This window comes from Augochlora pura, chromosome 11, assembly GCF_028453695.1.
Source record: "Augochlora pura isolate Apur16 chromosome 11, APUR_v2.2.1, whole genome shotgun sequence".
Classification (NCBI taxonomy): Eukaryota; Metazoa; Arthropoda; class Insecta; order Hymenoptera; family Halictidae; genus Augochlora; species Augochlora pura.
The window spans coordinates 6,056,839-6,083,422 of NC_135782.1; the positions used below are offsets into that span (position 1 = coordinate 6,056,839).

The 26,584-nt window shown below is 44.5% G+C and overlaps 1 protein-coding gene across 1 annotated transcript in view; it reads right to left on the minus strand.

Moving 5' to 3' along the window:
* LOC144476704 (uncharacterized) overlaps nucleotides 1-22,668 on the minus strand; it is a 103,056-nt gene extending 80,388 nt beyond the window's left edge. The window contains exons 1-2 of the mRNA XM_078193835.1: nucleotides 22,467-22,668; nucleotides 926-1,099 (exon numbers count right to left, since the gene is read on the minus strand). Of these exons, the coding sequence (XP_078049961.1) occupies nucleotides 926-1,099; nucleotides 22,467-22,658 (366 nt within the window). The 5' untranslated portion in view covers nucleotides 22,659-22,668. The remainder of the gene's footprint in view (nucleotides 1-925; nucleotides 1,100-22,466) is intronic.
* Between the last annotated feature and the right edge of the window lie 3,916 nt (nucleotides 22,669-26,584).

Below are 26,584 nucleotides of genomic sequence, written 5' to 3' on the forward strand. Positions count from 1 at the left end.
CTAACGGAATCTACCGCATCGCAGCGAAGTCTAATTAACCACCATCCCACTTTCGTTGAAACCGCGAATCACTTTCACGTTGCCCCTCGAAGGAGAAAGTGTCAGTGCATGCTTATTTTCTGTCATAAAACATGTTAATGACAATTGCGGTTGAAAATTGTCTTTTCCCTATGTAGAAGCAGGAAACCCAAGGTCTTGACCATGGCACGCGGATACATAACCCTGAAATGATAGGGACTCCCGTGGTCTCAGCACAAATTTCTATTCATCGATTTTCAATGGATAAATTTTAAACTCTACTGCATGCTTCATTGAAATTTCAAATGATATTAAGTTTTGAATAGAACTTTAAATTGTAATGAATTTTTAATTAAATATTAAATAACGCATCTGTATGATAACTGTAAATAAAACAGAATCTCTATTATCCAACCCTCCAATAAGAAAAATTAAATTATCCAAACATTCAAGTAACTCTGTATAATTCGGACACTTGAATTTTCACTGTAATACTTTTAACAGATGTAAATCTAGATGCATAAAGACGAAAGTGGCAATAGCTATTGATTTTCCATTTTTAATTCGCGATAGAAATTCTTGTAAATATTTAATTAAGATGTCACTGCGAAACTTGATAATTTCAGTGTACAGACGGCCACTGCATGGTCAAGGTAGTATCTAAAACAATTACCCTTGACACTGGTTTGTTCCTTTTTCCTGGTTCACCTCCAACTTTTAACCGAATTCAAAAGGTCTGTAAATCCTAATTAATCTCAGTCGAAGACTTGATTCAAAAACAGATAGAATGCAATTTCTTGATCGCTCTTCTGTTCTTAGATTAAACTAGCCCTAGAGCGTATCCGCAAAAAATTGTCCAACCCGGGGAGCAGAAAATGATCGACGACTATTATAAAAAAGTACTCACCTTCCGGCTGAGAGGAAGAGGGTGAAGAGGTCGGTGGGGTGCGGCGGGGGTGCCGCGTCGTCTAGCGTCGCGACGGTAGCAGGCCGCAGGGAGGGGATGATGCTGTCGCCCTTTTCCCTTCGAAGGGTTTCCGGGACCCGAGCGGCTAGTCCATGCCGTCCCGTTTTCCAGCTGCTGAAACATCCAACGCACGTTCAAGTCGGAGTTGGTCTCAACGTGCCCGGCCAGACACATCGGACGGTTGCAGTCTATCTCGCCGGGCCAGGACTAGGCTGACCAAGGCCGGAACCAAGGTCGTCCTCTCCGGCACAAAGGAACCAGTTGAATGCCGCACAATCTCTCTACGCACAATGATCTCCGGTCATAATCTCCCGCACTCACTGTACACGAGCCGAAACGATCCCGTAACCGACGCGATCTAGCGCTCCGCGGCGTCCCTGCTAACCGAAGCTGAGAGACAAAGATGGCCAGGGACCATGAACGGAGTCCAGGCGTCCATGTCCTCTGGCCGATGTTCGAGTAGTCGCGCACACGTGGAACGGTGGGTATCGCGAGGACAGATATGGAGAAGCTGGTGACATGGAGCGAGGGGACGCGCGCGAACGAAATTCTAGCAGCGTGGCATCGCGTCGGCGAGCTTTCGACTGCCGCTGGCCTAGCGTGCGAGTAGCGAGTAGCAAGACGGAGCGGAGAGGATCGGAGGATCTATACGCGCGTTGGCGAACGCAACGGAACGGAAATACACACGCCGAACGAGCTAACGACGAGTTAGCTCGCTGCCAAAGCTTGGCAGGTCTACACTACGCGTGCAGCCTGGCCTGATCGTCGGTAGGCACCGGCCAACGGGATTTACTATGCTCCAACTGTGGCGGCCTCCTTCTCGTATGCTCTCTCTCTCTCTTCCTCTCTATTTCGCTCTTTCTCTCTCCCTTTCTCTCTCTTTCTCCCTCTTTCTTCGGCCTCGGCCTGCTCCGCCGGCTATGCTCGAGCCCTGAAGAGAGCAAGCCGCGCACCAAGACGGGTCTTGTTGCGAGCGACACGTAACAACGACCGCCTCTCTTTGCCCTCAACACACTAGCGTCGCTAAACCGTAGGATGGAACCCGGTCGAAGCAGGCCAATCAGGCGGCCACCGTATCTACCTGCGGACTGCCTTCTGTGTAGCACCTGCGGCCAACGTGACCGAACCCTGTACCTTTGTGGAACGCCGCGGACCGGCGATGACAGATCATCTGCTACCCCCGACCCCCACTTTTTCAACGGTGCTCTGATTTTTTCGGGGCTAACCCTGATCTTTTCTTACTAGTACATTCCTCTTTTATTCTCTGCACAGGAGACCTTCTGGACTGATCTTCGTCAGGCCTATGACCATAACCCTTTTAACACTTGGATAGCAAGTTCCATAGAATCAGAATAGTTTATTTACGAAATTGGAATTTGAATAGCTATAATGTACAATTCTGTGTATCTTTTGTAGAAGAATACTATAGACATGTAATTTGGACAAATAATTCAAGTATAATTGAGAGCAATAGTATAATAAATGGATTAAGAATTACGATCTGTGTAGTCATCTGCATTAATTGAGTTTAGTGTTCTTACTGCACAAATCTTTCTCAACGCGTTTTTCAAGGAATTCCAAGTGTCTGAATAATCTTTTTAGACATACCTTTGAACATACATAAGAAAACTGTGACTAGATCCGAGACACTTGGATCATGGATCCTTCGTTCTCTTAAGACCGAAGAAATATGAAAAGAATTTCGTTCCCGACCTCCCTGATCGCAAGATGCCGATTGCCCGGCAGTCGAATCAACCAAAGAGGACTGGAGCATGATTTGCGGGGCAGAACGCCGGCTGATTGAGTCACTAGCTTCCATTTCGTCGTCTATTACCTTCCAGCAGTCAAACCGCGCGAGGATGAACAAAGCCCGGCCATTGATTGAACCCGCTTCCGTCTCTCGGAAACGTTTAGCCGTCTCTGGCTCATCGCGGTTCATCGTGGAACCGTCGGCGCTCCGGTTTCTCGCCGGCTGGCGCAGGCCGCTCATTACCTCTATCATCATCGTCCTCGTCGTCATCATCCCCATCCCCGTCCGTAATCATCATCGGGTATCGCAGCGAATCGGGCGCCCGAGCCGGGCTCTGGTCGAGATCCGCTCTCGGTACTCGCTCGTAAAAATATCCTCGGCCGTTTGCGGAACGCTTCCAACAGACGTAAACATTCCGCGGAACACGCCGACGTTTATTAGAGATGTCTATTGTCTTTATCCGAGCGGGGATTCAATTATTTATTGCGAGCAGAAACGGCGATGGTGAAACGTTCTCTCGGATCTCGCAGCTTTTCGATGTTTTCCTTTGATCGTAATGTTATCTTGAGGATTGGAACGTTTGTTGGTGGAATTCCGCGTCGTCCACCATCTTGGAGAACCGCGAAACCGGTGGAAGCTTCTCTATTTAGACTATCGTCGAGTAATCTTTTTTTACGTCTTGTTGCTCTTTTTCACGCATCTTGTATTTCGCGTAAAATACATTGAATTAATTTTTTAGACATAATTATTTGGAACTGTAACGCATAGCGTGATATTTATAGCTTCTCTTCGTCGAAATTTTTACCATGTTTTACAAGTAAATATTTCATACGATGAATAAGAAATTAAATTCTGCTTTTGCAATGATTCTGTTTATTTGTCACAGCTTTTTACCCTATCAAAGATAGAAAGAAGTTAGTCACAGTAAAGATAGTAGAATTTTATAAATTGTCTGGTCCATCGCCAGGTATCCAGGTGCGAATTTAGTCAAATCTGGCGGCGGCTGCCGGCCAGTTCGCTATGGCGGCCGTTATTGTTTGCCCGAGTATCTTGTAATGACTCTTTCACCTGTAAAGGTGCGTTGCGCTCGCCAGGCCAGAAACTGCTCGCTGGAGATGTGCATCGAGTTTATGTCTTCGTCGTTCCGCCGACATTTTAGCCCATCAAGCCTCAATATCTTCATCCGAGGCGAGCACTGCAAGACCTCTTATTATTGCCTGCCGAAGTCTTCCTACCGGAACTTTGATCCTCACCGAAGACAAATTTGCAGTTTCGATCTTCTCCGACAATACAATGCTACACGGCATATTTTCACTGCGATCGCTGTACTCTTATTTTTCAAAAAAGATATCTATAATAACAAAAGTAGGCTAGCTAAGAGAGTTAAATAATTAAATCACCGAATTGTTACTAAATATATCAGAAATAGAATTTGCCAGCATACTTGTAGAAGGTAAGTTCTAACTCGGGTGAGTTCGAAAATTACAAAGTAATTGAGTATAAGAGATATTTGACTTCGACAAAGTTTCAATTTCGTCCCGCGTTTAGGGTGGTGAAATTAATATTTTTTTTTCTGCAGCGTTATTCGAGTCCCTTATTGCAGCCATGAATTTGATAATTGTCGTTCCGTAAATCTCTCGGAAACGCGGTCCCCGTTCTCGTTTTGCTCCGAGCGAGGCGAACGATAAAAATGTCAAATATATTCATTGCCCTTTGTACAGGGCCGCCACGTGACGTGGAATACTTTAATTAATACGCCGGCTCCTTCGTGGAGAGATGCGATCGGAGCGGGAATTTCGAAGGAGCCGGTCTCGCGCCGATTTTAATGTTAATTCCGGCGATTGGCTCACGGAGCCCGGTCGCCTCGAGAGTTTTAGGTCCTGCCCACGATATCTTAATAGGTTCCCTGCGACCCGCACGATGGCCGCTCGTTTATTTTCGATCGCCGGCCCTGGTCCACGGCCGCCGCCCTCTCCGAACGTATTTTCTTCTTTTCTTCGCGAACCAATGCTACTTCGAGCCACGCCATTGTTCTACACGGCTGGCCGAATCGAGATTCAACGCCGCGTTTCTCTTTGTTTCGCGATCAACGAAAATTAGTTCCAGTTTGGGCTCTTGTAAGATTGTTAATCGAATCACTGCTGTTACAATCGTGCGTGAGAATCTCCATCGTCCATAACAATTTATCTTGATTGTGATATACGACAATTGTCCCTAACATTCTAGTCCAGACAATTTGAGACAGCTCTGAAGAATTTCAACCGTCCTCTGATAATTTTGAATTAAAATTAGAATTAAAATTACCGTGTCATTGTTGGAATTGGTAGCCGGATTATTTAGCACAAGAATCTTTTAAGTTCAAAATCTACTTAATTAATTTTTCATACAAATGTATTGAAGGCTTAGAAAAAAGCGACCGAATCGATCAATTGTACAAGACAAGATCGGGGACCGTAGCCAAGTCGATCCGTCACGTGTTTTATGTTCATTATTTTATAGCAGCGTAATCTGCGAACGGGCAGCCTCGAATAGACGGCCACCACGTTTAAGTAACGCCACTCGGCAGGTTTGTAAAGTCACAATTTATCGTTGATCATCGTTCGTCAAAAGGGCCGTTCGGATACAAAGTCCGAGGAGGCTGTGGGCCCAATAAATTTACAACCTCTGAAACGAAAGCATAAAACCGTGATACCTGCAGCGGGTTCCAGCCTGGCCAACCCCTCGGCTTGTCTTTCTGTGTACAGGGCGTCCAATAAAGCGGTCGTGGCCACTAAAATCCCTTTTAAACGCCTTTAAACCCTTTCTCCTCCGAAATTCGCGTCGAAAAACAATCGGACGGAAATTCGGAAAAAAATGGATTAGCGTGTACTATACAATTTTATACAGTACCTTCCTACTTTTTAAAGAGCATTCAGATTTTGATCAGAAGTATACAACATGGATTTTTAAAATTTTAAATATGAGACAAAATCTTTAAAAATCAGATTTCTATGTCTGCCGAAAAATGATTAATCTTCGGCGTATAATGTATCAATAAAATTGTTCCAGTAAGAACTGACTATTAATCTTTGAGACAATTGTACACTAACCATCGCATTCAACGATCACCGATTCAGCAAAAATTTCGGCAAACAACGAGACTGTGATTGTCTCTCGAAAAAAGCCGCGGCCACTCGTTTTTCCGGAAGATTAATTGAGCAACGACAGACGAATGAGCCGTGAAATAAATTCGCACGTGGTGCCCGGAGAAAGACGGGCATAATCGGTCGCAGTAAAAGTGCAATAACGATCGTGGGAACGTGGAAAAAGTCGTCGCCTCGGAGGGAAACCGTCCGAGTGTGTTTCCTGAGCGTTTCGAATATTAGGGAAGCTCGCTCGTGTCCGAAAGCACGTGCTCTAGCTCGTTCACTCTCAATTTCAATGTGTTTTTATTGCGCCTCTTAAATTCGCATTTATGAGCTCTTATGTTCCTCCTCCCGGCCCGTTTCTGTCCTTGTTCCCGCACCGGTCGAGAATGGACCGTGTCGCCCGCGAACCGCCTTCGGGTTCTAGGATCACCGAAACAACACCGCGCGTTGTTTAAATAGGTGATAATTGGCGACGCGCGTCTCCCGCGCGACAATCGCCGCTATAAATACTTTAATAAACCTCTCACGGTCTCTCGAACGCGGTTGGTGGCCCCGTCGAAAGTTCCGTGACGTTCAATTTCGCTGGACGATCGGGTTATTAAGCGACCATTGTTCTCGCGGACCTTTCGGCGCCATTGGTTCTGGCCACGCGCGATCGCGATCGCGGTATTGCCGCGCCGTCGCCGTGTAAATTGGGTTTGTTACCCAATCGCGGCGCGTATTTCGCAAAACGATTTTATAGACGTCCTTTGTTTGTCCGCCTCCACAGAAAGTAATTTTTTTAGAAACGACTAACGTTTGTACTTCGCGTGATTCGATAAGTAGGCGTTGTTTCAAAATGAAGATTGCTGTGCCTTGTACGATCAAAGTAACGATCGTATAGACTCGTATAGACTCTGCAGAACGCGTTGCGTGCACCTTCGTGTCAATATTCTTAAAAAGATGAACGAGAAATTTTATTATTGCCACAAATGCATGACGCTGGTAGCGAACCCGTTAAACGTTTAAACGAGAGGTCTGCAACATCGTGCGTCCATTGGCAACGCCAACCCTGAAAACGTTTCAAAACATTTCCGTACGGCTCTCTACCTCCTGCGAACCCTTTGATCCCGTCGCGATACTAATTCGTTCCCCGGGACCAGCGAGCGCTTTCGAAAGCCGATGATCACCGGCAATTAGAAAGTTTCGTAACACCGGGCAGGCTCGGAGGCCTCGAAGGGATGTCTTCAAAGGTGCCCCGCCGCCATTACCGAAGAAAGGTCTCGGTTTACAGCGGGATAGAGGAGAGAAAAAAAAACAATGGCAAGTTTACAACCCCCCAAGGATTACCGGCGACGACAGGGACGTCTCCAGACGCTATAATCTGCATATTTTCGTCATCCCGAGCCGAAACACCGCGCGCGGAACGTCAACGCTTTCCACGATGACCTCGTAAACCCTCCTCGAGCACTGTCTCGCTCTGCCCTTCGAGGTTATGCAAAAAACTAACGTCTGGGAAAAGGGTGCACCCTCACGAGTGTTTACCTTTCCCGAACGATGTTTCGCCTTGGATTGGTCACGACGGCCCTTTTTCTGATTCCATAAACGGCCGGGCGACGACAGACGACCCTGAAAGACTGCTTTTCAGCTGCTCGCCTAAATAACTTATACGACCGGTCATCCGGTGCTCTAGGAATCCCGTCGGGCAGAATCCGCGACTGGGAAGTCTCTTTGATCGGCGTCGCCTTGGCTCTAGGCGATCCGCAAACTCTTTCTTCAAGGTTTCTGTATTCGCGAAGATATTAATAAATGCGAGAAGATATTTACTGCGTCGAGGTCACGAATTTCCTTGAGAAATTCTTTGCTGCATTGAAGATCGAAATGAAGACATTTTTGAATTTATTCTATACAAGTCTTTTTAACATTGTGTCATGTATAGATTACATTTCAACGCATCATTTATTGGTATTTTTCGAATAATCCTTGCACAGTAGAAGGCTCACAGTTAAGAGTTTCTTAAAAAATTGTTCGAAATCTACAATAATCTTGAAATTATTTAAGGTAACGTACTGTAACAAATTCTTTGGAAATTATTATTTTGAACCAAAATTATCGATCATTTCTTAGACACAATTGAATCATTAAAAAGCCTATTAATAACGCAAAAGGAACACATTCTAAGTCAAAATTTTCAGAAATGTGACATACGCCACAATGACTCAAACTCATTCGAGTGTCGCTGACAAAAGTGGAATCGTACAAGCGATCTTCGAGGATTGTTCTCAAGGATGTTTAACAAAGATAGGGTTGTGGCGTGGCCCGGTGAATAGCCTGGTAAGAAAGTGCAAATTCCAGACAAGCCAGTTGGCAACACTGCTTCCCTCACGGAGACGCGGTATCGACCGCGGCCCCCAGAGGCCAAAGTATCTCAACCTCCGAGTTTCTCCTACCTTCTGCAGACCGAACAACCTCCAGAACCCTCGATCCCTTCACCCTTTTACTGCCACGCCGGCAAACAAGGTGACCGTGGATTCCGTCGAATAATTAAAGCGAATTAAACATTCCTTATCTCGACCCGCGGCTTTGTTGTTTCGAGGTGTGCTACACTATCGTGCCATCAAAATGGCTCGGAAACCTCTGACCAATCTAATACCTCCGGCACCAGCTACAGAAAACGATACAGTACTTATTTGGACTAGTTTATTTCGTAGTCAAGTTGCTTGAATTAAATTAATATTCTTAGCAACAAATAGAAACAACATATTGGTTTATAGAGCGACTGCAGGCTTAAACGTAGTTGAGAATAATTTCACATGTATAGAAGATCTGTTAAAAATGTAGACTTTATGCATTTATAGTTTTTAAATTGACTTGTGGAGCTTTAATTGGCTTTCAAGCTTCCTTCGAGAAACTTGTTTTTTCTAGGCTTCTAGTTATCTACCTTCATCAAATCCATCTCCAACGAGAAAATAAATGCTAACCTTCTAACTGATTAAGAAGCAATATATTTTAATTTCTCTATTAAATTATATTTCATAAAACTGTTGCATTTAAACGTGTGTAAAAAGAATATATAAATAAAATCGGACAAGCACAGTAAGTTACATGCTTCTCAAAAAGTTCGCAACAGCCGAGCGGTTCAACATTCTCGGAGCTGTTATTTAGAAAATTATTTAACTATAAATACATAACATTGTACAATCCAAATGGTTCGTTCCACTAAATAAAATCTTGAAATTCCATTTTCCGCGGTTCCAATAAAAAAATCGAGTCGGAACGATGAAATTGCCTTCGGAAGGGGGGACAGCGACGACGACCGTCGCCACTTCGTGGTTTCATATTCGCGCCATTGTCCGTCGTGTAGTACAAGCTCGGGCTAACAGCCAGGAAATCATTAAACACCTTGACGATGTCAGGGAGAGCCCATGGTAATTTGTGGGTCCGAGACGCGTGGCACAGGTGTCCACGAATATTCGACATGCACGGACACCGTCGAACGGGACGACACTGTCTGCGCGAACCGCAACCTATCTGCAACGTAAGTGCGCAACGAGGAGGTCGGTACGAGCAGTTTATGGTCTCTCAACGTTATATCGTCCGTGTATAGCTCTCTCTCTGACAATTCGTCGCTAATGCCCTTGCCATTAGTTCCGATTGCGCCGCGTGTCTGACGCGCGAGCCGCGGACACGCTTAACGATCAGAAATTATGCGGACGACTCGCCGCGTCCGATTACGCCGCGTTCCGCTCGTTGGCCGTGATGAAAATTTCCTCCGCGGGTTCGCCACGTTCCAATCGCACCCTTCCTTTCTTTCCGAAAACCACCGGCTACGGAATTTATGATTTTTGCAGTCGCGTCACTCGTTTTTCTACAGCAGAACGAGGCAATATATTTTTCCATTTCTACATACTCCGTTTCTGTTCGTTCTTCAAACTTTATGCTACTAAAATTGTTATTTCACCAGGCGTTTCACACCGTTTTTGTTTTCCGGAACAAGCCAATTTATTTTTGTACTAAGAGGATGTATACATAGACGGTGGTCTTCGAAACGATACCAGTGCTTTAGCTCGAATTTACTGTCTAATCATCTGTGGACACAAGAAGTCAGCAAAGCATCGTGGAACATCAACATTTGCCTAGGATCAGGCACCTAAACTCTGCAAACAACTCGCCCTCTTATCTCAAACAGAATTAAGAAAATTCTATTTCCCGTGCTCATTTTGAAAATCCTTTCTTTCGTCATGGAAACAGGCGCTCAGTTTTCGCATTAATAGAACGTATACATAGAGGATGGTCTTCGAAACGATGCTTATATCTCGGCTCGGATTTTCTGACAAATCATTTGTGGACACAAAGAGTCAGCAAAGCATACACGAACACCGAAAGCCTGGAAACAGGTCTTCCCCTTATCTGAACCTCGTACGTCGAAGATTATAAGACGCGAACTACTCCTGCCACTTTTCCAGCCGTCTACCAAGAATGTCGAGTTTCCCGTAGGAAATAGAAGCACGTCTCGCGGAGCAAACGCCATGAAACGAACCCGGTCTTAATTCTCGAGCGCCGTTGATTCCACGAGATCCCGAGGACCTCTCGTAGCACCTGCGGTCGGTGTCCTCCACCCCCTCGTGCTCGTCTCATCCGCAAATCCTCGCTCCACCCGGAAGACCGCGGCATAGACAAAGGGAATTACAATTTAACAGCCCCTGGGAGAAAGAAGAGAAAGAAGAGGCGAAGAAAGGGGAAAGCGATAGAGGAGAGAGCGAGAGCGAGAGAGAGAGAGAGAGAAGCACGCTTAAGCAACATTTCCCCGGAGCGATACAATTTCCACTCGAACAGGCGCGTTTTAAAGTCGCCTCGGGTAAAGCCCCGAGGTTTCCCCCTCGAAGGATGCGTTGCGGAGGTGGCTCGCCAGGGGTGGCATTCCGCTATTGATCCGTCGGAGGAACCCTCCGGGGGTGGAGCCGTCGCCGAGGGTAGTTTTCGCCCCTCCACAGAGCTCCGACGCGGGATTGGTCGAGGCTCGTCAAAGATGGCCGACCTGCCACGTACCGGAAACGTGACCGGCACGCTACGATGCTCGTTCGACCGCTTTTCTTCGGCTTTTCTTCGTCGTTCCTCCTCGCTTGCTCGCGCGCGCAAGAAGCAGGCCCTTCGGCGAGCAAAGCCGAGCTGACCGGCCGAGCGAGCGAGCGAACGAACGAACGAACCCTTGCCCCCTTCCCTGCTCGGCTTTTTGCGAAATTTATTACGGCGATATATTCGCATCCATTAGATAGCTCGGTTCCTTCGCCTGCATCCTGCCACCCTCTCCTGCCTCTCGTCCCACCGCCAAGCCAAGAGCAGCTCGCCGTCTTCTTCCAATCCTCCTGCCGTCTCGGCCTGCGTGTAATCAATTACCGCAGCGTGGAATCGGGAACGCCGCTTTTTCTACCGGTTTCCACTGGCGATGCTAACGGTGAACTTGACTGGCATTCATTTTACCGATTCATCTTTGTTTCAAAGGCAACGATTACGATACGGTGATCAGCTTTCATTAGACACTCTTTAGCGTATTTTCCACCGATTAAGTTGATAGTACGTTCTACACTCCAGTTTGTCTCGTATTAAAGTCGTCCGACAAGAAGCAACGAAGTTGTCAGTATAATGCGATTAATTTTGTATATTGAATACTTAAGGTCCGGACGTGAAATTGGAGATAGACAGAATAGTACACTCAATATGTTCAATCATTTATGAAGGTATTTTATTCTATTGATTAATCTACGGATTTCATGCGTCTTTTGGTAGAAATCTTTGAGTAGGAAATAGAATTGTCAAGACAGAAGAACTGGAGAATATTTTCATATCGTGTACAACTTACTCAAATTAGAAAAGGAAAGACTTTTTATTTGAACTATTCACTTTACTTGTATAATTTTAATACTGCATAAAAATCTATAGTCTACAAACGTCAAATGAGAATATGCTAATATCTCTATACCTTCTAGAAAATATTTGATACTGACGACTAATGAGAATGTCCACATTAACAGCTACCGATTCCAACAACCCCCGACAGAAACCTACATTTTCCATACCGAACTTTAAAAATTCCCATCGGATGCAACAAAAGCGAGGTGCCAAGATATTTTCAGCGGTCGCTTAACAAGATCTTATCTACGGGTAAACTAGCACCGTCCGACAGGAAGCACGTGAAAAATGCATGGTAGTTTTCGCGGTGTCGTCGACGTGGTCGCAGCAACGACACCCCGAGGTATTTCCGTGCAGGGTACAAGGAAATACCGGGAAAGCCGGGTGTGCGCGCGTGTTCCCCTCACGTGGGACCTTTTTGCTTTGAAATGGAATTCTGCCCTACCCTCCGGCAACGGGAACATGGCCGCTGCCGAGGCATCAAACCGCTGCCACGACGCGGGAGGGGGTTAGAAGAAGGTTCGGCTAGGGTGGAGGAAACAAGGACGGCGAAGGGTGCGCGGTAGCTGGGAGGAAGTCGGCGAGAACCGAGATGCTACGGGGTACGAAACCATGCCCGGACAAGGCAGACCGTCTTAATTTTAAATGCCCCGCGTAATGAAAACTTTCCTCATTAAGGGCTCCCTTAACGTGCCGACGCCATCTTGCCGCTGTCTAAATGCACGCCTGATCGGAAAGTTCCTGCATGGGTTACGGGGGTGGTCGTTACGGACTTGTTTCGGGGTTGTTTCGCCGGAGTATGGGAGCTCGGTGCTTTCGAACGATGCTGCCGCATCCTGCTGATGCACCGGGTGTCTTGCAGCGTAGACGAATGTTTGGAGAGAAGCAATTTCACGATTTTGGTAAATATAAAAGAATTCCCAATTTCTGATGAGGGAAAATATATTTTGAAATTTTCATCTTAACCCTTGCAAACTGATGGCTGGGTCAATTTTGACTCAGAGTATTTAAATCAATTGCTTAATTAAAAGACTAATAAGTCTGCAAGAAACATCTCCAGCAACATATTTTGAAAAATTGCCAAATGAAGCACAAAATGGTTATAAGCATAGGACAGATGTTCCAGACCTACCAGCCCTTCCCAAAACAAAAAAAAAATACAGCTTGAAAAACGCCAAAAAATTGGAACGAATTTCTAAGAGTCTCAGAATGGAGCCAGCCAAACAAGACAGGGTTCGAGGCATTGGCCCAGCGGGGCTCGAGAAGGAAGCCGAAGAAACAAGCAGAGACCGTTAACAACGAGCGTGGAGCGTGCATAGGAACCGCTCTTTGATTATCCGTTGGTTGCTATAATAACGAGTTCATAAAGATGTTGGGGCGCATGCGCTAGCGATCGGCCGATCACCTTATCGCCCTCTCCGTCTGTTCTTCTGCCGACGGTTTCTCCCGTCTGAACTCCGAAGCCGCGCACCAACACGCGTCGCCTGTAATATTCTCCATTTACATACTCGCAGGCCGCGCGCACACCAACCCGGATCGAAGTTGAACCCTCCTACCGAGTCGGCTCTCGGTCTCTTCAGCTTCCATTCCCCGGCTCCTTGCCCCTCTCTTTGGTTAGTTCTTCCCCTAGGCCTTCTCTCTCTCCCCTGCGCCACCCATTTTTCTCTTCTCGCCGGTTCCCCTCTCTCTCTCCGGCTCTCCTCTCGCCGCAGCTCCTCTCCCTCGCTCGCGCGGAGGATGAACTCGGATACTTCTCTTCTCCGGCTCGGCTGCTCGCGTCTGGGCACCAGCTCCGTCTCGGTCTTATTTTCGATCTTAATCTCCATCTATATGCTTATAGGCCCGCTGAACCACGGATCAAGGGATCCTCTCCCTCTTTTGTCTCCTCATTCTCCTTTTCTGCCTCTGCTTCTGTTCCTCTCAAGCCACGCGGCAGATCTCGCTCGTATTTCTTTCGTTTCCAGCGAAGTCGATGGATCTGCATCGATGTTCTAAGGATTTCGGCTGTTGCCGGGTGTGTCTTTCGTAACGGAGTCGTGTACAGTAGTCTAGAGTTGATGAAACCAGGCTCAATAGTGTCTCACGCGACCACATTGAAGATTACTTCTTCGGTGGTCTTGTCTTCTATCGATCAAAAGCTTGGAGCAAGCGTCCGAACCTGTATCGCGTAACTTAGAGTAATGTACAATTTGAGGAGGGAGTTAGAATTCAATTTAATTTTTGTGAAACATTAGTCACAGGTGAAAGTATCCTACGCTTTCTCGCAGTTTGCAGAGGTCAAAGCAGGGTACTCTCGGGTAAAAGTTATTCATAAATGGAGATTACAATCTCGACGAGCCATGTCGTGCGTCCATCCTTGCTGTGATGCGTTTATGAACTAAACGACAATAAATTATGTTCCACTACACGGTCACCGCGATACGATCCACGTTACGTATATACCTTCGTTTATGCGACCCGCGGTACTTCAATGTTTCATTAGGTGTTAAGATGATATACGGCTAATTTTTTCACTGCAATTATTACGGGTATTATTCTAGTTACCGCGGTAATAAGATCGTTATCGGACAAGGTAGATTGACCGGTCTAACCTCGCCTCTACGAAATATATATTGCTATCGTTAGACAATGAAGACATTAGCTGCAGAGTTTTTTTTTCACAGGTACTCACATCCTTTGTGCGGTGGCTGTTAAGGCTACTTGTACCATTCCATCGATACTTTGCCAGAAACTGAAAATGTTCTAATTTCTTTCTAAATCTAGTCAATGAACTGCGTCGATCCACGCGACATTGAGAGAGTGAAAAGAGGAAAGCGTTACCGCAAATAGAATTTAATCCGTTTTACAGCTCTCCCAGCGAGTAAAAATTTCCACCACACGAATTCTCTACACCATAAAATAAAAAGAACATAAAACAGAGACACTCTGGTACAGTTCTACGCGTGCTTCTCTACCGGTAAAACTAACACTGTAAAAATAGACGAGAATTGTCTAGTGAATTTTGCAGAAACATTCGAATCTCGAAAACATCGCTATTTATTTATCGGAAGGATCGTTCCGCAGCGGCAGCCGATGGTTTTGCCGTGCGTTTTTTTTTTCCCGGTACCGCAAAGCAAAGTTGATCTGCAGAAAAATATCGGCGGTCTGTTAAGCCGTGGATACCCGTCCATTACAGACCGTTTCATTATACTCTCGGTGAACGCGGCCTTCTGCGCGACTCCCCATCGCGATCCCAATTTTTTTTTTTTCTGGAACCCAGACAGACGCGCGTTACCTCCAAGGTGGACGGACGACGGCAAAGGAGAGGCCGAGACGTCTTATTTGAAACAATGTTGCCTCCTCCGCCCGTAAATCCTCATTTCAAATCCCGAAACTCATATAAAATCTCGCTGCGCCCGAACCCTTTTCCACCCCTTGCTCCCCCCTCGACCTTCGTCCCCATTCCACGGTTCTCGCTCCCTCTCTCTCTCTCTCTCTCTCTCTCTTCTTTTTCTCTCCTCTCGCCTTCTCGCTCCGACCTCCCGTCTAGAATACCGTCGTCCATTCCGTTCCTCTTTGATATATCGCCCGTACAGTTTTTGCGAAACGTAGCCACGGAATTCAAAGCCGAGAGAAGACGAACACTACGGGACCCCGAAGAGACCCTGTTCGATTCAGGATTTGAAGTATCGGATACGTTTCCCGACAGTTACAGATGAAAGTGTTATACGATGCTGCGTGCCGCGGGTTTCGTAACGCCTTCGCCGTAACATCGGGCGATGAAGTCAGCGCGAAAATCGAACGGAACTTGCGCGCGTTCTCCCGCGATACCTTAGCGACACTGTTCCAGAGCTATCTCGAAGCCCTTTCAAATTTTAATTACTGAAAGTTGGTGTCCTTTCCACGATCCTAGCAAATAGGGAATAATAAAATATTGAAGAAAAGATGGTCGTGTAGTTTGTACGCCGTCTGTAACGAGTAAATAAATGACGTATTTTTATTTCGAAATTTTTGGCAATTTCTCTCAGTTTCATAACGGACCTGAGAGGCTCGCGAATTAAGTAGCAATTAAGAAATCGTCTGCAAATGCTACATGTTTTTCGTTGAAAATAAGGATTCCTCGCGACCGCAATGCTCAAGGGTTGCGCAAACGGAGCCTTGAACAGCAACGGAGCGAGCACCGAGGATTCCTTTCCATCTGGGCAAGAACTGGGCAAGAACTGGCCCAGAACAGGCCCCGAACAGGTGAACGTCGCGTCGCGTCTGTACGAGACGGTAAGAACCGAGAGAGTCGGCTGTGGCCGCTCGACGATAAATCAGACGTAATATTTAAGTTAATGACTCGGTATAATAAAGTTAATGGCTTTATGATAGCCGTCCGTGGGTACGGGCAGGGCACCCCGGGATCACGGGACACGCGCGAATGCCCGCGACGAATGCACTTTCAGCGCGGACGCGCCAAAGAAACGCGGATCCTGCGGAAAGGGTCAAGCTCTCGAGCGGACCGCCTTACATTTTACATTGTACGATTTTTTAGCTTTTGTTCTAATAGTATTCAGGCTTCTATTAAAATACGTTATATCTAAAAAATTTTATTTAAACTTCTATAACTATTCACATTTATCTTAATCTAAATTTTTTTTCATACTTCCACCATCCCTCTCATTTTTTAAAATAATCCAAAAATCCCTGCTCTGACCCATATTTCTAGAACGTGTCTTGACCTGTACACAAAATTAATTTTTCCGAATTTCTGTGATCAATTTCGAAAGTCTACTTCACTCCACATTGAAATATAGACGCTGACACCTTATCTATTACAATTCAAAAATTCGTCCTCAACGAGTGCAGTGTTCAGAGCGATTTTTTTCTCCGAGTACATCTAGACCGCAGTTTGCTGCAATAAATTCTGGGTTCAGGCGAGTTCGAGCAATGTGATTATCCGAAATTTGATACTAGGAAGCAAATATCCATTTACCGAGGGACTCGCACCAGTTCGAACGACGGCGCTACGACCTTTCTCACGCGGCAGACAACGACAACGACAGCGACAACGACAACGCGAGGCTCGCCTCGCCTTTATCGCCTTTATAAAACGAGCGCGTCTCTCGCGCGCGCACAAAGCCGTAAATAATGGTCGCCGCTGCTCGACACTCTCTATCCCTGAGAGCACACGCGTGTCACGCCACGGAATTCTGCTTTCCGCTCTCCGTTCCGATGCTCGCGGTCCGCGGAAATGGGGGATCATGGTCCGGCTGGTATTTTAGTGGCTGGAGACACGTTCGCCGCACCGCGGAATCCGCAACGCCGAGATCTCATTCCTCATAGTTACACCGCGGATGTTAATCTTCCCGAGTTACCCCCAAGATGATCCCATTCTACAAATTGGATACCGGATAATGTGATTGGATTGGCTGATGCTATCTTGAGTGTACACGTTCGTCTTCCATCTGCTTTCTGTATTTTTTATGTTTCTTTCTCTTCCATTCTACTTTCTATTATTCGCTGACAGTTTTCTATACTGCTGGTTTAATCGTTGGAAGATTAGTGCAACTCGGTTGACAGTATTCATACAATTTCACTAGAAGTATGAATATGGATATTGTCGTCGATGGAAAGAATGAAGTAATTTTCATAGATAATAACAGGAAAAATGAATATGTTTATGAGAATGAACATATTTATGAACACGTTGTCGAGGGAACAGGTTTAGGGCAGAAAATATGCGTAGATAAGAGGGTACAGAAAGACGAAGTGACGATGTGAGGTGCAATATTGTTACCAATGTTCTACGAACAGGGAACATTGTACTTTACAATATGTAAAAGTTACTTATGTAGTGCTTATTTGTAGCGCGTGAAGATCTTTGTTATGCGGTAGATATTTTTACACATTGTGAAGTACAATGTTCCCTGTTCGTAAAACATTGGTAACAATAGTGCATTTTAAATTCGTCTTTCTGTACTCATTTATCTAAACATTTTTTGCATAAGATATCTCGCTGTTCTCATCTTACATATTATATTTTACATATTATCGTCTACAAACCTATAGACAAATTAGCAATTTTGTCTATTAAAGACTTTAAAGATCCAGATATCTAAACTTGTATTTTCCTAATAAAATAGAAAAATATTCTATAACATTTCTGCAGATTTCAGACAAGCATCACAGTGATTAAGCTTTCCAAGGAATTTCTAAGAAAATTCCGAAAGGCAATTTCCAAAAATTGCTCCCCAATGCTGCCGTTTCGTTCACCCCGTCGGAAAAAGGAATCGCTAAACAATACGGGGAGGGGGGGAGGGTTAAAAATTTTACTAACGCATTAAAGCTCGCATGACCGATGTCTCAGCACTTCCTTCCCCTGGAAGAAGCAATGAAAAGCCTCCGTAAGCTCGTCGATTCGTCGAAAGCGAGGCGCACACCCGCGGTGGCCGTAGAGGGTTGCTGGCTCTCGCGCGCGCACACGTTTCTCTCCGCCTCGGTCCGCTCTCGGCTTCGGCATATCGGCGCGGCGGAGAGGCGGAAAGAAGAAAAATGCAATTTGCTCGGGTACGCGAAACCGGGATTTTATACAATCGCGCACACGCTAGCTCGTAAATATTGGAAGGCAGCCCGCTGCCGGAGGATTTTTTTTTTTCCGAGGCCGGTTTTACGACGCGATGCATGCAACAAATCAGTAGTTTTGCAATCGCCGGTCGGCTCGGCTGGCACCGATTTACCGAACTCGACGGCGAACGTCGGTCGACGCGCGGCCCGAACGCCCCGATCACCGCCATTTTCTCGTCTGAACGTTTCGCGGGACTGCGTGGTCCTTTCGGAGACTTCGACGCGAACGTTACGGACTTTGTCAAAATTCTGGGTCCCCGTAAAATTTGTTGCGAAACTTTGCCGGCCGGACTACGTCAGAGGTGGTCGTAAGTAAAGTCGACGCTGCCGATCTTCGTGCAGAATAATTTATGTTTAAGTTAATTTATAACTTTGGCTTGGTTTAGGAATTACTTGGACTGTAAAATAGAATAACAAGATTTCGGAAAAATGTATAGAATTATCTGCGTTTTATTAAAATTATTAAGAATTTATTCGACAGCACAGATCTGCTTATAATAAAGTCACTCTGTGATTAATAGCAAATAAATCAGAATCTTGTATAAATACCAGAAAATTACATTAGTAGTTAATATTATTTTTGTAATATAGAAATATCGGAATCAAGAAGATCAAGAATTTAACCCTAAAACGATGTTTCCATAATTTAGCTACACGTTTCCATTTATTCATTTTAATGATGATTATCGGTCGATAACAGTGGTTATGAAAAATTAATTAGCTGCTCGCAGGGAGCAGTTTTCTAAAGGCCGTATCTTGTTGCATAAACAACATCCAGCCCGCACAGCTTTTCTGGATAATATTTGATGCGTCATATCACTGCGGGGGCACGGGGGATTAATTTAATGAATCGAGGAGGGAAGAAGATACGACTGGCTATAAATAAGCCGCGTCAGCTTATCACGCTGCTTTCGAACTACCTCGATGATATTACGATCTTTCTTGCACGTCTCGATGATTTAGGGGTAAACAAATATTTACTCGGACGACATCGGTGCCGTCGACATTTTTGTTTGCCTAGGTTTTGCAGTTAATTACTGTTGCATCTACTATTAACCCCTTGGTCTACGGTTTCTTTCATTCTTACATTAATTACTAGACAGCGGATCTTTATGCAAGATAAAAATTTTATTCAATGATCGTACGAAACTAAAGCTGATTAAAAGATTTTTTACCAAATGGCGTATTGTGTTTCTTTTTTTAAATTATGACAATCCTTATACAAATTCTAAGACAGATCACCTTAGAAACTTAGATCTAAAAGCTAAATTGTTACCAATTATAAAATTTCAACAAAGTAAGTTTTTTCTTCGTTTACCTTTAGTATCATTTTTGCCATCGCCAGACATCGTTCAATAATCTTTCACACTTCACAAAACGATTCCAAAATTTTTCGACTGATAGTTCGCAGGAGCAAAAATCAAAGTCTATCTATTATCTATCTCCCTTTGTTTAATATTCGCGAAAGATGAAGCAAGGAGAAAAATCCCGGCACGCGTGACACGACCTGACTCTCCCGTAGAACATAACGCACTGACTAATACGATATTCCAGCAGCCCTTATTTGGAACCCTAAACCCTTGAAGGTGTGTCCCTGCAAATTTACGGTTAGGCACATGTGCTCGATTTCGCGGACCTGTTTGCTCCACTCCTTCGGCCACGAGGGGGGACCGAGTCGCCTCCCCCTGGACCGAACCAGACACTTGGAAATCGAACCACAAAGGGTCGGTAGGAATCTCGATTCGAGAATTCTCGCGAACGAGATCTTCCTGTCCTCCATCCCCCTTTATATTCAAAATATTTATTCCCTGAAACAGTGAGGAGATAAACCGTGTCAACACTTTCTAAAACGGTATAACTTCTCTAAAATTGAACTAAGGACACTAGGACAAAATCTTTAAATTTTATGCACACTTTGTGCTAATTTCTTTAAGTCAAAAGCTTTGCAGATAATATGTCAAATAATGTTAAATAATAAATATTTAATTATAATCTTCAGAGTTCAATGTTAACATATGCTATAAAGTTGTCCAGTCTTAAACACTTCAACGTTTAATAGTTTTTTAGTTTCCGATTGTTAAATTCTTGAAGAGCATCGTTCGCTTCAACGGAATGAAGACATAGAATTTTAACGAACCCGTCCTAAATTAAGGATATAGTTCTAACCTCGCGCAGAACAGCAAGGAAGAACCGCTGGTCTCTATTAGTTGAATTAACCATAAGGGATGGCGAACACGTGAATTTCATGGCCCCATCAAACAAACCACGTGTGAACATCCCGGTAATACCCATCGCTGCATGCGGATAATAAAATGAAACTTTCGTAAACGCAGTGGCAATACAGGAAACATTTCCACAACTCGATGATATATAGCTTGTCAAAGATTTCTATAAATCTAAAGCCTGAGAGTTATCCTAAAAGAATGGAGATAATTACACGCATATTTACACACAATTACACGCATATCTCATTAAATTAACTGATCTAGAATACTGTTTCTCGAAAAATCTTGCCATCAAGACGATTGGTACATATTGTATAATAATCATTGAAGAATATTGAAAAATTCCAGCAAAATTTTGTTTCAATTGTACAACTATTCTTACAATCTCAATAATCGTAAATTAAATTTGGAACTCGCTATTTTAGCGATTTTATCAACCGACTGTGAAAGCCTTGCATTTAATAATCGAGTAATTCCAATAAATTTTCTCGACATCTAGAAGGAGGCATCAAAATGGAAGGAGGCAAAAATGGAAGCACGCGGTGGAAAAAATGGCGCCAGGCCGTCATTCAAAATGAGAAAAGTTGAAGAGGCGCTTCCGTTAACTGTTTCAGCGTTGCGAGTCCGTCGGACACGGTCGACGATCGACGTAGGGACCGGGGCCGCTGTCGTCGCGCTAGCTCGCCGCTAGAATTTTACGATACGCGTGTTAATCATGCCGGAGACGTAATGCACGGCTCGGGCCGAGCAGTGCGTTTACGTCGAAACAGATTTACGACGAACGACGTCGACAAATTCGCGTTTAATGAGCGGCATGCAGCGGAACGCGACGATACCGCTGCCACCGTGCCTGAGAAACCGTTCGTTCGCACCGGTTTACAGAATCCGCGAACGATACGTGCCTAATCTGCCAGCGACGGTCGCACGCTCTGAAAACACCCCCTTTAACGCGGAATATTCCGATAAAGTTCACCCTTTCATAACCGCTTCCCTTGGCGAAAAATACCGCCTCCGTCGACCACGATTCGTTAATGCAAACCTTCTATTAAATTTATACTAGCTTCGCTCTGTTTACTTTCTTCCGATGTGCGTACGATTATTATTTATTAAACCGCGTCGCTTGTTTTCTGAAGAATAGAGATTTCGTGCATTAATTGATAAATTAAAGATAAATGGCTGGTTTATCTAAGCTAAATCAATTAAATTACACAAACTATGAAACGCAGCTCAGAGAAGAAATAATTAGAAGCATTTTCGAGTTAATAGCTTCTATCAACGTAACAAGTTTTATTTTCAGATAAATAAGATCAGCGTTGCAGCTGTTCGTGCATAAAACATCGACATCTGAGACGAACAGGAAATAATCACGGTTCGAGAACGTAGGCCCATAGCCCCGCAAGAATGGCTTATCGAAGAAGTGCCGTTCAGACGCTTCGGGACGCGCGGTAATTAACGGTTAACCTTTTCCCGAATTTTTCTCGAAGGAACTAGAATCTCGTCGAGCGAAACATCACCGCCCACGGAATCGTAACTCTGCGCGAGGCTCCTGCAAAAAGGGCTGAAAGCGGCCGTATAAGTGTCCGGAGATCGCGTTTCGGCGAGAGAAACGAGCGCGAGTATGCTCCGTGTTAATTAATTGGGAGCAATTTCGCCACGGCGAACGGTCCGCGCTTATTAATAAACAATACGCCCGATAATTATCGAACGCCGATTTATCGAACCCTCCGATCCGCGTATCTCGCGAGTGTTCCTCGCTCGTTAGACGTTCGTTAAGGCCCCGGGTTCGACTGGTTCCTACGCAATTAAGCATCGCCCTCTCTACTCCCGTCTCTGTCTCGCTCCGTTTGACTGGGTTTGCGCGAGACCAGCTGTAAATTATCCTTTATTGTGTACGCACTCACCTTCGATGGGCCGTAGGTGGGGCGGTGAATGAATAGTGATAACTCTTCTTCGCCACATGGGGAAACCTGCGGACAAAAATGACACGCGTTTAAAGTCACCGTGCCTCCACGGTCCGTCCCTCGAACTTCTCGTTGCACACGCATCCGCTTCTCCGCGGCGCTGTTAACGTTTCGACGATGCAACGACTGCATTACCGTTCGCGCAACGTTCGTGAATATTGTAATAACGACGCGCGGAAAGGCAGAAACACTTTGCCGTTGAATATGGTAATCAAATTACACATTCGAAAAATAGGTACGTCTCGCTCCGATCCGCGACGCGGCGGATTCGGCCGAGGTGCTGTTTATATATTCCGAGATTTATTATTAGGTTTAATGGCCGGCATCCGCGCGGACTTGTTACTCGCGTCGATGATGAAATTGTTGCGTCGCTGATTTAATTGAGTTGCCGGGACTTGTCCCGAAGAGCGCCGTGACAACTGGTAGTGGAGCCGATTCTTAATCAATTGCCAGTGGAGGATCTTTAACGCGTAAATGTTCAGCTAATATATTATATTCGATGATCGTATTTTATCGAGTTTCCAAACATTTTTCTGCGCTGAGATCCGGAAGATCGGCGTAAAGTTCGTGGTCTAATTGTTTGATCTGCTACTCGTTCGTCGCCAGGAGGAAGTTAACGCCGTTCTCGGATACTTTGGATTTAATTTATCTGCGATTCACGGCTCGTATATTTTACGTGTTAGAATAATGGTTTTTAAATTGACATGGAGATACGAGTTTGTGTACATCGATCATCGACGGTGTTAATCGTGAAAAATGTTCTCTTGGTTAGAAGCTTCTTCCGCAAATAGAATACAGTGGGAGGAATAAATTATTTTTTGAGATTTAGAGGATCAACGGTGTTAGAATATTAGAGCCGTGACAAATCTACTACCACTAAATTCTTTTGATGCTCTGAATTTTTCTTTTCGCGTTTAAAAGAGAGGCAGAAGAAGGTAAAGAATTCTACCGAGCATCTGTTTAATTATTTATAATAAGGAGCAGTTTCCTATAAACGTAATTCCGGTTACAGGAAAGAAATAGGCTCGAGGAACAAGTTCTCAAAAAATTAAGTTATAAACAACTCAAGATAAGACTCGATCAAGATTTACAGACGTCTTCGTATTCGAGAGATGCTCATTAACAGCTTAACAACAACGATCATTAAGAAACGTGTCCAAGGAAAATGTGAATACGCTCGACCAAAAACCATGAATAATTTATTCAAGCTTTTAAAATTCCGTCGTCGGTGCTTCAAAATACACGCTGAACTATAAAATATCCGAAACCGCATTGAAACTCAAGCAGAAGCTTTACTGCCACGACGAATGGACAATAAAAACTCGATCCGATCTATTTGCGTAAATTCTATGAGTGCGGAATCGCAGAGACAATTAGATAGCACATAAATTACGTTTAATAAAATCGAAGCTACGGTTGCGTTCGTTCCGCGAAACTTTATCAGCGCGCATCGTTCGTCTTCTAATTAATTCCGCTTTATTGTTCCCGACGATTTTCTTCGACGATACAGCAAGGATCGCTGACAATAGATTATTCATGGCTACTTACGGAAAGTCTGTTTCCCATTCAGCATCGACAGCCATACCAGTTCACTCGCGAGATGATAAAATGGCGTCGCGACGCGCCGTCGGATCACTCGCGATCTACAGGATAAATACGAGATTCGCGTCATCCCGAGTCGCAGTCGAGACGAAAACTAAAGGATGGTCACCTTGGCTGCAGAGAGACGCGGCCGAATAGGGGAAGAAAAAAATCGGGGCCGATCGTTAGGGCACGGCCTTGGATCTCTATTAGGTCCCGACTAATGTCCGAGGGCGCCAAAAAAATTGGAGTATTGACGGAAGGAAACCTTCTGCGGGCTGCGAAAAAAATTCTACGCCCATTTCGACTATGCTCCGATTGTCCACTCGACCTTCGAGCGGAATCCTGCGCGAGGATTCTTCCCCTCTAACGATGTTTCGCCGACGGGGATGCCGCGTCGCGGACCGTCGGATCGTTTGTCGCTACGGAAAGCTGCAGAGTGTCGGCCTTTCTTGGAAACTGGGGCGAACTGGTTGGAACTATTGTTCTGTGTAGCGTGGTCGCGTCGAACAGTGCTCAGAGGATCGTATAATATTTTCTAAGATTATTTCATTTCATTTATTCGTGACAGTCTCTTTGTGAGTTAAAAGAGACCCATTAGCAGACGATATTGAAAGGCATTTGTTCGATTGTGATTTTACAAGGAAACAAAGGAATGTAATTTTCGATGCCGGCAATTACCGGAGAAGGTAATTAAGGAAGAACTTCATGTACGAACGTCACGGAAAATAATAGTACACAGAAATATGATTCAGGGTGGAGGTATGAGTTGCAAAAATGACGACCACTAAGAATGGCAGTAAAATGATCTAAGTTATGAACATGTTATGTGATTTTCAGGAAACAATCCTCAACTATGATTTGACATAAATGGCTGTTGAAATATTTCTGTAAATCGTGAAGTAACAAGATGGTTGCTGTCCGTCGGATATCAGCGTTAACACACGCGTCGCTTATATCTCTCATCATATTTATGCTAATATTCATATAAAATACCTACTAAAAGAGAAATATGTTAATATGTTTTGTTAACGAAGGAAGATAATATTTTCCGCGTTATTCGAAATAGTTTTAGTGAGAAAAATTCTTACAGTACATTCTGTCGTTTATCCGACGGCAGAAGCGTCTGCAATATTCACTGTTATTCAATCACTAATTTTAGAAACAGCACTTTTTTACGTATTTCATACAATATTTAATGAAGTAATCAGCTGTAAAATACCTTCTGTTCTTTGACAAATAGAAACACGTAGTAAATCTTTAATTGTTGACTACTTATGATTTTTCTCTGCGATTCCTATTCGCATGAACTGTAGTAAATTCCTTTCTACAGCGATAGAAACGTGGGAATTTTCTTTAAACAAACTGCAACCGATTTTATCTATTCCCTTATCAAAAATCATCGGACTGCATAGAAAACAATCAAACAATCTTCTTCGGATCAAGGAACAATAATTACGACCAAAATACCGAGAAACAATCCTGTTACCGATATTATACAATACCATAAATTCTACAGACTAATAAAAAATACTATAATCTAATAAAAATTGCTGTTCACTAATTAAGAATTCTACAGGTAGACTAATAAAAGATATTACGGACCGCTAATAGGAAATTATGGATTACTAAAAAATATTATACAGTACATATCGCACGAAACAGAATATTCTACAACCGGAAACATCCGCCATCAGTGGACACCATAAATTTCCGCGAAATTTAACGATAAATTCTGCAGCCCCCATAGTACGACAGGCCGCGGAGGACGTAATAAATACGAACCCCGTATAAATGTGAGCATGCTTATCCAAAGCAACATAACAACGACATTTAATTCCGGTCGCAGGACGTCGTCGAAGGAAGTAATCATCTTTCCGCGTGACTTCGTAAATCGAACCCGTCGTGACGCGGCGAGACAGTAGGCGGCGCCTGGCGTCTCTTTCACCGATATCGACCCCCGTTCGCTTTTTCCGTCGCAACCCCTTTACACCCCATCGAGATTAGACCGAGTTAGAGAGAGCAACGCTCTCTCCGGGGGAGTTTAATCTCGTTGCTTATTTTCCGCGATGGGAATGATGCTCGACTCGCTGGCGGCGATAAAAGAACCACCCTCTACCCCCTGAAGAACGAGATATATATCGCGGTTGTTGGATTCGGCAGGCGCGGCGCCATTTTGTCTTCGCGCTCGAGGGTGGAAAAGCAATTTGTCGCTATTTGCAAATTTACCGATCGAATCCGAGCCAATTCCGATAAGTACACCGTTTCTGTTTGCTATTTCCATCCCTCATTCTAGGTTTTCTAGTACATTTCGTAGAATGCAGATAGCTGACAATACATTACGCACAACTTTTTAATATTACTAAAAGACAAAAGACATTTTCGCATAAATATCCGCAACCTATCGTTAATAATTAGACAGTGGACTTAATTTAATTCTTATGAAATTTAGGTTTCCTATAAAGATTAGCAATTTA